We start from the raw sequence: 12,771 nt of genomic DNA, 5'->3' as shown, positions 1-12,771 counted from the left end.
ATGTCATGGGCAGGGCAACGGTTATAAGTTTCTCCTAAGCGCTCTTAAAATATATCTTTGGTCTGTTCGTCCTTGTCTTTAGTAGGAGCATGAGCGCAAATAAAGCTGATGTTGAAGAATTTTGCTTTTAATCGGATTGCAGCGAGTCTTTCATTCACTGTAGTGAAGCTGGAGACCAGACGTTTTAACCTCCGACCAACTACAAATCCGCAACCAAACTCATGCTTTGTGTCATGACAGCTATAATGCAGTACGTCACCTTTAGGTGTTGTTGTGACGTCTTTCCCGTTCTATCGTATTTCCTGTATGGCAGTAATGTCGGCCTTGTACTTTTCAAGTACATCTGCCAATGCGTAAACTGCACCTTCTCTATAAAGAGTGCGAACATTCCAGGTGCAGATTCGCAGATCATGGTCCTTAAAACGTTTGCGGAGTTCGTCGGCTTTAGAGGGGTTTGTTTTTCTTTTCTTTCGTTTTTTCATAGTAGGCTGTTTTTTCGAGGGGAGGGTTATTAACCCGATGCCCAAACCTAAGTTTTTAACGTTTTTATGGGTGAACGCGCGGCACATGTCAGCTCACTACCTTTAACGGGTGTTAAAGGTAGTTCCCCATTTTATGCAAATATCCGCCGCTAAATCTACGACCACTCTCTTCGGCACATGTACTGCGGATATGCGCCCTGAGCTGATTGCCATGGTTTATGGTAGCAGAATTCCATCATTAACTATGCCATATTCGACAGCATGTTCACTTTGTACGCGCATTCCACAGCTATCTGCAACAGGCTGAGGTGTAGGAAATAGGGTATCCGAAGGAGTGGACCAATGAAGTCCATATTGAAACCTCACCTGTGTCTGGTAGAAATTGTACAATGTGCAAAGTATGGACCAACTCGGTTACTATTTTTGTTAGTTATCGTGCGCACAATTTTAGCGAAAAGTTTTGCACTTTTGTGGGGGAGGTACTCGAAGCATATCGATATTGATTTTGTTTTCACACATCACACAATTCGGATCAATTATAGGTGTGACATATCTATTTCTCATTGTCTCTCATATCTACTTCACACTTACACCACATTCTCTTCAAATATTCAAATTTTTTCAAATACGTCAGTTTTATGCTTCCTCCTTTGAGTTGATATCTAATAATACCCAGCAAAATGTTCGATGCCAAAGATGACATTCAATCATGGGTGCAAGTGATCTAGCATGTCATCTTTTTAGCATCTTCATCGATGAATTTTATATGAGCGTGGACCCCAAAAGATGACGTTCTTTTCTGGATCTTAAGCATGTCATTTTAACCAATGCGTTGACATGTCATTTTCACCAACCCCTTGGCATGAAATTTTCATGTCTTGTTTGGAAAATGGAAATGCTGTATTGAAATATGGTTTTCATGAAAAACAAAACTCTTTATTAATTCAAACGAATTCATGAAATAGCTACAATTAATTTATCAGTTTAGTTTTTCAAAAGTTTACATCCAAAATTGCAATGTAATCACCACCGCTGCAACGCAAAAGATTACTTCCTCCGTTCTCCGCAACTGATATTCTTTCATCTTACAAAAGGTTTTTTCAATTATCTTCCCATCACCAGTTCAGATTTCAACATGGACTCCAAATGTACTCCTTTAAGTATTTTTATTTCGTAAATTACTTTTATTTTATAATTTTGTTATTTTATAACAACATTTTGGTAATTTATATTCTTTTGTTTAGTGACGGAAATATGTAGGGATCTACAACCCGGCTTGCTTTAGGGATCTCTATGAACAAAATGTAACGAACGGGGAGGAGAGACTTTTTATGGAAAATACCATTTATGCTTAATTAAATTATTTTTAATTGTTTCTTTCCAAAAGTAGTTTCTTCTTTATTTTCAGAGTCTTGTTCCTTTTCGTTTCGGACTTTTTTTCAAATTCCAAGAAGCGAGATTTGATTGATTTCATTCTATGTCAGATTTAGAACACACCAAGGGAACTTTTAAAATAGCAATGTGTGCAGTCCGATTCTATTTTTAGCTCGATGGTTGGGACTTCATATAATACCAATTGTTTAGAAATTTTAGTTGTTTGATATGCAGGAAATGTAAGACAACATCACGACGACAGTTCTAACAACATTGGTCTGTTCCAGAAACTGCAAGAATCTACTTATTTTTACTACGATAACAATTTTTCCTTTATGTTATCGGAAAAAATAGTAAAAATTAGTAGATTTTTGCAGTACTGAAACATACCAAAATGAAAATAAACAGGTGTGTAAATAAAAACACAAACATCATCTCTATTGGATCGATGGAATGGGTACAAATGCTGATGAAATGATCGGATCTTTCACGACTTCCTTGGCATTGGTTCAAATCCTAATGAAAAGATCGGATCTTTCACGACTTCCTTTGAACCAATGCAAAAGATGACATGAAATCACGTCATCGCAAAGAACCCCTTCCGTCAAATTTTGCTGGGTATCTAACCCCCAATGTGTACGTGTGTGTGTATTTACCCAGCAAACCAATCGTACCGACATCGTAACGAAATCGGAACAAAATTCGGACGATACGTCCGATATCTGATCCGAAATCGTAACGATATCTTAACGAAAGTTGTATGAAGTGGTTGACATAATTTCGGAACGAAATGTCGGAGCGACATCGGATCGATTTCGGTCCGATTTCGTAACGAAATCTGAAGAAAATCCTTGGGAAATTTCGAAAGGAAATTTCTATCCGACATTCGTTCCGAAATCTGAACGAAATCGGTACAAAATCTGAACTATTTCCTCTCGGAAAAATCGTTTAGAAATAGGAACGAAATCTGAACGACTTTGCTTCCGAAATTGTTCAGACGTGTCGGACATCAGACATTTGGTTTGCTGGGTATGTATGTTTGCAAAATTTGTGGTAGTTTTCAAATTTCTGCGTTGATCATTTCAGTTGGTATTTGCGTATGCAAAACATGCATGCACGACGCGCGTTAAGTGTGTGCGATTGACTGCTTCCGCTAACGTGGCTGCACTTGAAGTGACAGTGTTACTTCCAGCCGTCGCCGTAGTTCTTCTTCTTGCCTTTGGTAGAGTCGGCTTTATGTCATGGATGGCGCTGGTTAACTTGTCTATCACAAGAAGCTCTCTTGAAAGGCAAGAACAAACAAACCGATGGAACATCAAGTGTTTTTGACTTAATTTCAGTGCGTGCTGTTAAGAAAAATAAAAACTACAACAACAAAAACATTGAATATCGCAAGGGACACAGTGTTTCGAAGCGGTAGAAAATCTAAACTTGTAAAGAAATATGTTGTGCGGTCCTAATTAGTCCACTGACAGAAGCCACCAATAGCATCTCCACAAAAGATATCTTTAATCTTACATGAACTTTTGTGTGGGAGGTGCATGAAGGGGTGGCCCAAAATAGTGAGTTATTTAGGACCTATATTTTGGGAAATATTGGCCTCCAGTAGAAAAAAAGGAATGTTGTAGTCATTAATAATTACAAGGACTACGTACTCGATATTAAAACTTAAACACGATTCGAGAGTTGATCTTAGACATAATTTAAATCCAAGAGGGAGACACGCCTTTCGCTTTTGCGTCATTACTTCAAAGAAGATTAGACTGAGAAAACGTTATATTATGGTAATCAGGACCAATAGAACTACCTTCGGTAAAAATTCAAAAACAATTCTCGAACAATATAAAAAATAACTTAACAACAAATTTTTGAAATTTTGTGGGGAGATACCTGAGTCAGTGGACTCATGTAATAGTTTATCTCCAAACTTGATCTAAGTTTGGACCAAATCGGTTACTCCCTTAGAAATTTATTTAGAAAAAGACGGATGGACAGGCATGACTAGACTGTCTGAAACTGATTGGTCCTAAGATATGTAGGTGCCACAAATAATAAACTGATTTGTTTCCGTAACACTGTGTCTTTCATGCAAAGGGGAACTCCCAAAGCGCACATAACATGAATGACTAACAAACAAAAAAGTATTCTCGATATGCACAACGGATGGATGGCTGACTGACTAACTGAGTGAATAAATGAATGCATGTGCCTGTTTTACTTCAACGAATGCCAATGTTGCTGCTGCTGTTGCTGTATAAATGACAGTCAGACTACATATTGCATCATACTTCTACACGTGACGAAATTCATGGCATACTTTTTGGCGTTACAACGATAATGAGAGAATTTTGCAATACATTCAAATTTGAAGACACACACGAGTACCCACCCCAGCACAGCAGTTAAAATTTAACTGTTAAATGGATGTTATGTATGCAGCACCCTCTTAAGTACTTAAGTTTGACGGATATAGGGCACTCAGTGTCTTTGAATGTAAAGAAGTTAAAGTCACACAAACACACAGAAATAAGGGTGTGAGTTGACGACTGTTGGCATTACATATCCACCACAATTGTAAAACAATTTTATTTGCATATTTACATATTGTATATGCAAATATCTTTAAAAACATAGACACAAGACATTTTGTTTCTTCCTCTATTCATATGAAAAATATGTAAAAATGTATGTACATACAGTGAGTGTCAAAAATATTCGGTTGTCAATTTCACCAATAATAACACCTCAGTATTTTAGAACCCCATAACCAATATTCAAAAAACCAAATACTTAAAAAAATGTTGGTCCTGTGGCTATTAAAAAATGTATGTAGCATGGATCCATGGCAACCCTATAAGCGAGAATAACAAAGAACACGTTGTTAACCCTGTTTTCTATGCGTCAAAAATATTCGGTTTTTGTAACTTTTGTTAAATATTTTGGCAAAAAACCAGTCAATATCGAGCTTTTTCTGCAATATTAGTATAAATTTCAATAATTGCGAACAGAATCTTTGTTCCTGTGTGCAAAAATATTATATTTTATAACAAATTATTACAATTTAGGGCTAAGGAAAATCGCTATCCTAGAAAAGAGTAAAAATGTTTATATTTCATTATAAAAACGGCAGAAATAAAGGGAATTTTTGCTTATTTTTGAATATTTAGTCGAATACATTTGAAATAATGTGCAAAAGTCACGAAAATATAGAAATAATCGATTTCGTGAAACACATAAGCCAGCCAAACCAAGGCCTGGGAGGGAAGGTGGAGGAATATCCTGAAAAATTACGGCTAAACCGCCCTTAATTTTCTTGAAATTGGTCACCGAACCCTAAATGACTTTCAGAAGATAAAAAATATGCACTTACTTTCCAAAAAAATCGTAAGGATAAAGCCTTTCATGGCCTTGTAACACATCATAAGTCATTGATAAATACATGTCTCCTATAAGCTCCTTCGTACTTTTTGTGTTGGAGTACACAGAAAGGCCGGAAACTTGGTGGTATACTGATTTTCCTGCTTAGACATTCAAAACTAACTCCATTTCACCAGGTTTCTGATGTACATCAAGTTTTGAAGGTACATCAAGGCGAAATTTGAACTAGATTTTTGGTTATGTAAATAAGCCGATGGTGTGTGATGTGTTACAAGGCCATGAAAGGCTTTATCCTTTCGAATTTTTTGGAATGTAAGTGCATATTTTCTATATTTTGAAAGTCATTTAGGACTCGGTGACCAATTTCGGGAAAATTAAGGGCGGTTTAGCCGTAATTTTTCAGGAGATTCCTCTACCTTCCCTCCCAGTTCTTGGTTTGGCTGGGTTATGTGTTTCACGAAATCAATTATTTCTATATTGTCGTGACTTTTGCACATTATTTCAAATGTATTCGACTAAATATTCAAAAATAAGCAAAAATTCCCTATATTCCTGCCGTTTTTATAAAGAAATATGAACAGTTTTCTCTTTTCTAGGAAAGCGTATTTCCTTAGCCCTAAATTTTAATAATTTGCTATGAAATATGATATTTTTGCACACAGGAACAAGGATTCTGTTAGCAATTATTTAAATTTATACTAATATTGCAGAAAAAGTTCGATATTGACCGGTTTTTTGCCAAAATATTTAACAAAATTTACAAAAACCGAATATTTTTGACGCATAGCAAACAGGGTTAACAACGTGTTCTTTGTTATTCTCGCTTATAGGGTTGCCATGGATCCATGCTACATACATTTTTTAATAGCCACAGGACCAACATTTTTTTAAGTATTTGGTTTTTTGAATATTGGTTATAGGGTTCGAAAATACTGAGGTGTTATTATTGGCGAAATTGAAAACCGAATATTTTTGACACTCACTGTATGTATGAAGGAAGAATTTGGCGACAATCGGCAGACAAACAAACAAATAGCAACAAATTGTGACTAAAAGCTTTTTCCATAAATTTTGGCACTTTAAAAGGATTGTTTCGTTCGTTCATTCGTTGGCTCTTCTTTCCACAGACCTTCAAAACGAAAATAAAAACAAAAACAAAATGTTCTTGTGTTTTTGACGAAAGTGAATGTGTAACTATAGTACATCAATTGTAGAAACGTGTATGTGAGCGGTTAAGTTTCCAGCTGAATGTTTATGTAGAAAACAACAAGTGCTTAAAAACATCAACATAAACAAAAAATGAAAACAATGAACGGAAAAGAAAACAAAAACTTTGCAAATTCCTATGTCAATACAAGTTTGTGTCAAATTCATTCATTCGTTTTCACTCTTTTGGAGAAATATTGTAACGAGGCAATCAGCAATTTACCTTGACTTTTTGCTGCGAATCTAACCAAGATTAACACATTTCTATACTTTTGAGTAAGAAATGTGGGAAAAAAGGTAATAAACCTGAATTTTTTCACGGTTACTTAACTGAGTTACTAATTGACTACAACTTTCTGTTAAATATCCGGAGTTTAATAGTAGATCTCAGGCAGTCAAATTCGACATTTAATATATTTCCAGAAAAAAAGGCCAGCCCAGATATCAGCAAAAAAATCAAAATTATGCATTTGCGGGTTGTGTGCGAACCAATTACAATATATTCTGTCTCAGACAACTCGCCAAATAATAAAGTTGACGTGTAGATGGCGCAGTAGGCGATATAGGCCCCTATCAATTCAACATTATTATTTGGAGAGTTTTCTGAAAAATAACATATTTGCAGGCTCAATATTTTAATAAAAAAACGAATAATGAACTGAAATTACACCCATTTCAGATGTTATTCGATGTCATTAGAGAATTCAATTTGAAGTTCGATTTTTTCCATTTGTAATTCAAAATTCTTCAATTGATATACGAAAAAGAATGAAAAAAAAATATTTTTTACATTGACTTTATATTTGGATGAAATAATTTTAATTTCAAATGGAAAATTTCAGCTTAACAAGTAAGAAAGCATCAGTCAGATGTGCTGACAGAGTTATACCCTCAGCTACTGTTGTAAATGAGGCTGCTAGAACGACCTACTGAAAAAAGAATCAATGTGATGCGATAGAAGTTCTTAAAATTCATTTTTCCTCATTTTGTGTGGCAGGTACCCGAAGGAGTAGACCGATATAGTCCATATTCCAACCTGATTCTTGACTGGATGAAATAATACGATGTGCAATGTCTGCACCAATCAGAAACTCCCTGCGAGAATTATCTTGAGGATTTTCCATTTTGGTTGGTGCCGTCAGGGTGCCTTGGAGCTTCTGCGCAAGAAAAAAATTTTACCGTAAAGGGAACCTACTGAAAACAAATTCAAAACGATCCGAGAGGAGCTCTTAAACTTCACTTCATTCGAATCGTGCGTGGGAGTTAACCGAAGGAGTGGACCGATATAGCCCATATTCGAAACCGATCTATATCTGGAAAGAACAATACGATGTGCAAAGGTTTGACCAACTCGATTGCTTCCGTCGAGAGTTATCGTTAACACCATTTTATAAACAAATTTAGAACTTTTGTAGGGAGGTACCAGAAGGAGTGTACCGATGTGGCCCATCTTCGAACTTAATCTAAGTTTGAACAAAATATTACTATACTAACAATTTGGTTCGAATCGGTTGATCCGTTCGAGAGTTATCGTGCGCAGCCAGACAGACAGAACTCCTATTTAACCGATCTTACCACCTTTGCCCACGCGAGGAATATGGAGATATCCGCCTCTAAATCGACGCAGTATAGAAGAGAGTTGAATATCAGGGTCGATGGTAGCAGAAAACCGACCACAAACTGCCCCAAAACTCTAGGGTTCACATTCGACACTACTTTCACGTCGTCCGCGCATGCCACAGCTATCTGTGAAAAACTGAAATGTAGGAACAAGGTCCTCAAGTCCCTAGCCGGCAGCACTTGGGGTGCAGATAAAGAAACCTTGTTGACCACGTATAAAGCGATAGGTCGGTCTGTGGTAAGCTATGCGACGCCAGTTTGGTCCCCCAAATTTATGTGACACGCAGTGGGATAAGATTCAAATTTGTCAAAACGCCGCCCTGAGAACAGCAACAGGGTGCCTCCTCAAATCTACAGTGGACCATCTACAGCTGTGTTCAAAATAATAGGAGTGCTCATTCACACCAAGGGAATGGTCGAATAAACATGGTTAAACTTACCCATTTTGGTTTATTTTGAATTTATTTAACATTGTTGACATCCCAACAGTTAATTCATTAGCAGAAATGTGGTAATCCGTTTTAAATTATTTACTGTTTACACCAACATTATAAATCGCCTTCAAATTTGTTGTTCAAAAGAATAGGAGTGCAGCAGAAAAAGGACAATAAAAATATTTTTAGTTGAGTTTAAGATCAAAATTGTCTATATTTTAGTTGACAGTAGTGAATCCAATAGATTTTATGAGATTTGATGGCTGTTTGAAAACAAAAGTTCTTTTGGAGGTAACCTAAAAACAGGTGATTGTCCTTGCAGCGATTCTTTCCATAAATTGAGCACTTATTGGGTAACTCAATCAATTTTGTAGACAGAACTTTAGTGATTAGAGTTTTTTGATGCTCTGGCTGTTATCTCGAACAATATATAATGATCGGTATCCCGGAAATTCGTGAATTTTGATCCTTGAGCCAAGTTAAAGCCGGTTTCCATTAACGCTTTACGCAAGGATCGGTTAAAAAAGCGTATCTATAAGGCATTAATTTCTCGATCAAGTGATGTTTTGAGGTCCTTAGCATCTTAACTGCACGCAGAATTGATTATATGGTTCATTTTTGAATAATTGGATGATTGGCAGATATGAGACATTTTTCAAAACGCTTTGTTGAGAAGGAAACTTTAAAGACAAACTTTTGAAGTTGGTCTAAGATTATTTTTATTAGGTTTTGCATCGTATAGTAAACAGTTTTCTAATGAAACTAACCTAAATGAAGTATTTTTGATTGAAAAACGTAAGTTTATGTTGAAAAATATATTACGGCGTATACCAACCATAGTGCAATCCCAACCTGCCTATCACTAAATGGTTCAAAGTACATTTCAACCGTTCACGTTTTAAACATTTTTTGAATAAAAGCGAAATTGATTGCATATACAAGGTAAGCACCCTAAAGACTTCCAAATATTATTTAGTTGGGGAATAAATTCCTTATAGATACGCTTTTTTTGGGCGATCCTTACCTTAAGGGCAAATGTAAACTGTCTTAAACTTGGATCAAGGATCAAAATACACAAATTTATGGGATACCAATCATTATATATTGTTAGAAATAACATCCATAGCATCAAACAAATCTAATCGTTAAAGCTTTTGTCTACAAAATCCATTGAGTGCTCAAATTATGGAAAAAATCTCTGCAAGGACAATCGCCTGTTTTTTGGCTACCTCCAAAGGACTTTTGTTTTCAAACAACAATCAAATCTCATAAAATCTATTGGATTTACTACTGTTAACTAAAATATTGACAATTTTGATCCTAAACGCAACTAAAACTATTTTTATCGTCCTTTTTCTTCCACACTCCTATTTTTTTGAACAAAAACTGTAAACACGATTTATAATGTTGGTGTAAACAGTAAATAATTTAAAGCAGATTGTCACATTTCTGCTGATGAATTAACTGTTGGGATGTCAACAATGTTAAACAAATTTAAAATAAACCAAAATGGGTAAGTTTAACAATATTTTTTTACATATTTCTTTTTTTGTATGAGCGCTCCTATTATTTTGAACGCAACTGTACATGAGGAGGCAAAGATTCTTCCAGTACGACAACATAATGAGATGCTATCACTGCAGTACCTGCACGGGTGTTACCGTGAGAGCCATCCCAATCACCATCTGGTGGCCACCGATACACCCAGGCATATCAAGAAGGATATTCATGCTCTACAGACGACGGTCCAACAATATAGGAGAGAACCTCTAGATCAAGAGGCATATCAGGCTGGTTTGAACAGCATTCACACGGACACAATTGCTAAGACCATAAGCAATTATTGTGTGAATGCAGTCATCGGGGCACATCCCCCATCTATCGCAGCTGAAGAGCGTCAGCTGCCACGACAAACCAGAGTAGTTTTGGCTCAATTACGCTCGGGATATTGCAGTCCCCTAAATTCCTATTGGGCGGGAATCGATCGCACCGTGCAAGACATCTGCCCAGTATGCGGCATGGGCCCGCACGATACTAAGCACCTATTCATCTGCCCTGCAAAGCCTACTCATCTGACTCCAGTGGATCTGTGGTTACATCCCATCGAAGTAGCCAACTTCCTGGAACTGGAGATAGACCCAGAGCCAGATTGAACAGGAGAACGAACATACAAACATAATACTAAAATACTGTTACAACAACAACAACGTACAGACGGGCGACGGGCATGGCTAAATCGACTTTAAATTGTCTGAAACGGATTTCGTCCAAACATACTTGGGGTCTAAAACCGTTATTGCAATGACGCACATTTTTGGTCGTATCAAAGTGTAAATACCCTTTCTAAAGGCTGAGGTTATAACAATGAAATGGTTCGAATTTCAATTGAAAAATTTCAAAATTTGAATGATATTCTTAAATTATAATTGAAAGTGATTGTTTAAGTCTGGATTAACTGTCTGGCTTAACTTCATCATTACTTTCTTTACAGAGAGTAATGCTTACAAAATGTTTTTGGAATTTATTTAAAAATTCCCATTTTGATCTTGCGCTATTTTCTGTTTGTTTTGTTATTGTTGAAGATTCAATCATATGATTGCTTATGTCTGCAATCATATGATTGAATCTTCAACAATAACAAAACAAACATTATAATTGAAATTGAACAGAATTCGAAAAATGCATTGAAAAATAAAATTCTCTAACTATAAAAAAATTTTACACATTACAAGTCAAATTATTTAAAAAAACATTTGAAAATGGTGAACAAGTCTACAAAAATTTTAAAAACATATATTTAGCGAAGCTCAGATGGACATATTATCCACAAGGACAACTTCAAAGCGCTCTTGGATCTCAACATTTTCCATGTTTTTTACTGGTAAACTCTATCTATTTTGTCTGAAAGATATCATATCCATATTTCCTTGGGTGTATGTACACTTTTTTCCTATTATTTTTTTTTAATTTTTATAGAATTTACCGTATTGTGTAATATAGTTTTGTTGTATTTAATTTATTAGGAATATGAGATATGTATGTACTTCGATTTTCATAAAAATGTTTCCTTACCCTTAAAACTCGAGATGCATAGGGTGTATGTGTCTTTATTTGTTGACTGTATCTATCATATATTATTATGGACTATTACGCCATCTATACTTCAACATTATTATGCCGAGAGTTGTCAGAGAAATGATTAGCATATTTGTAAGCGGAATATTTGAATTAAAATTACAAATTATGGACTGAAACAAAATCTAGGTTTAATATTGTGAAGAGAAAAAGGAAGGTAATATTTTGTTTCCTTGATTTACATTTGTATCTCGCTTCTCAGAAAATCGATTAACCTGGTTCCATGGTTGATTTTCGATAAACAGTTTGAAATATTATCCGTATATTGTCTTTAAACTTACCTTAACTCCAATATGTACTGGCGAGAAATCACTGTGTATCTTTGGAATTATGGATAATGACATAGGAAGGGGACACGACATCATGGTCGCCACCTGTAATGTAAAATGAAAGTCAATTATTTAGAAATTTAACAATGTTTAATTATTTGATATGTTTATTAATGTTTTGTCGTAACAATACTTTTAGCTCAAGTCACGTGAAAACTAAATTTAAATAGAATTCGGATTTCGCCAAAATACTCTTCAGTTCACTTTTATAGAAACAAAACAAACTTTTCCAGAATTTTATATTCCTAACTACTACATACTGTTATTCGTATCCACATTTTAAAGAATTAATTTTACTATTCGGGACCATCACCTCAACAATTATGAGGGGTATTCTGAACGTAAATTCTTCGTGAGTTTCCTCACTTTCATTTTTAAGTTGAAACGGCAGAGAGACAAGACGGAGTGATTACGTTCAGAATAACTCCCTATATAATTGTGTTCATATATGTTTCACCATGGAAGCGACAATATATCCCGGTATGTCTACTGCGAGCCTTGATTTAAAAGTATTAATAAGAACCAGTGGATCTGTACCGTATCTACTACATGTCAACATCGCACAGTGGTCGAAACCACTGATCTAGCGGCGCGAAATTAATAACTTGGAAACGAATGAAGATATCTTTCTGAAATTTTGCACAAACTCAATCTGTGTCTGTGGGTAATTATGGACTAAATATGAACAACATAGGCAAATATTTTGGTATAGCCCCCATATAACGGTACCTCCTGATATTCGATATTTTGAGGATTTGAGTCACCTTTTCCTTCCAAATTAGTTGTAATTTGGTACTTAGGGTTCCTAGCGGT

General features: G+C 35.6%; 1 protein-coding gene across 20 annotated transcripts in view; it reads right to left on the bottom strand.

Annotated features, from left to right (window-relative positions):
• Nucleotides 1-12,771, bottom strand: part of heph (polypyrimidine tract-binding protein 1 heph) — a 757,797-nt gene that overhangs the window by 411,514 nt on the left and 333,512 nt on the right. For all 20 annotated transcript variants that reach the window (XM_073961236.1, XM_073961240.1, XM_073961239.1 and 17 more), the window contains one exon: nt 11,911-12,003. In XM_073961236.1, coding sequence (XP_073817337.1) covers nt 11,911-11,994 — 84 coding nt within the window. In that variant the 5' untranslated portion in view covers nt 11,995-12,003. The remainder of the gene's footprint in view (nt 1-11,910; nt 12,004-12,771) is intronic.

This window comes from Musca autumnalis, unplaced genomic scaffold (assembly GCF_047663935.1).
Source record: "Musca autumnalis isolate F117 unplaced genomic scaffold, ASM4766393v1 scaffold_1, whole genome shotgun sequence".
NCBI lineage: Eukaryota > Metazoa > Arthropoda > Insecta > Diptera > Muscidae > Musca > Musca autumnalis.
This window is presented reverse-complemented; position numbering and strand designations above follow the sequence as displayed.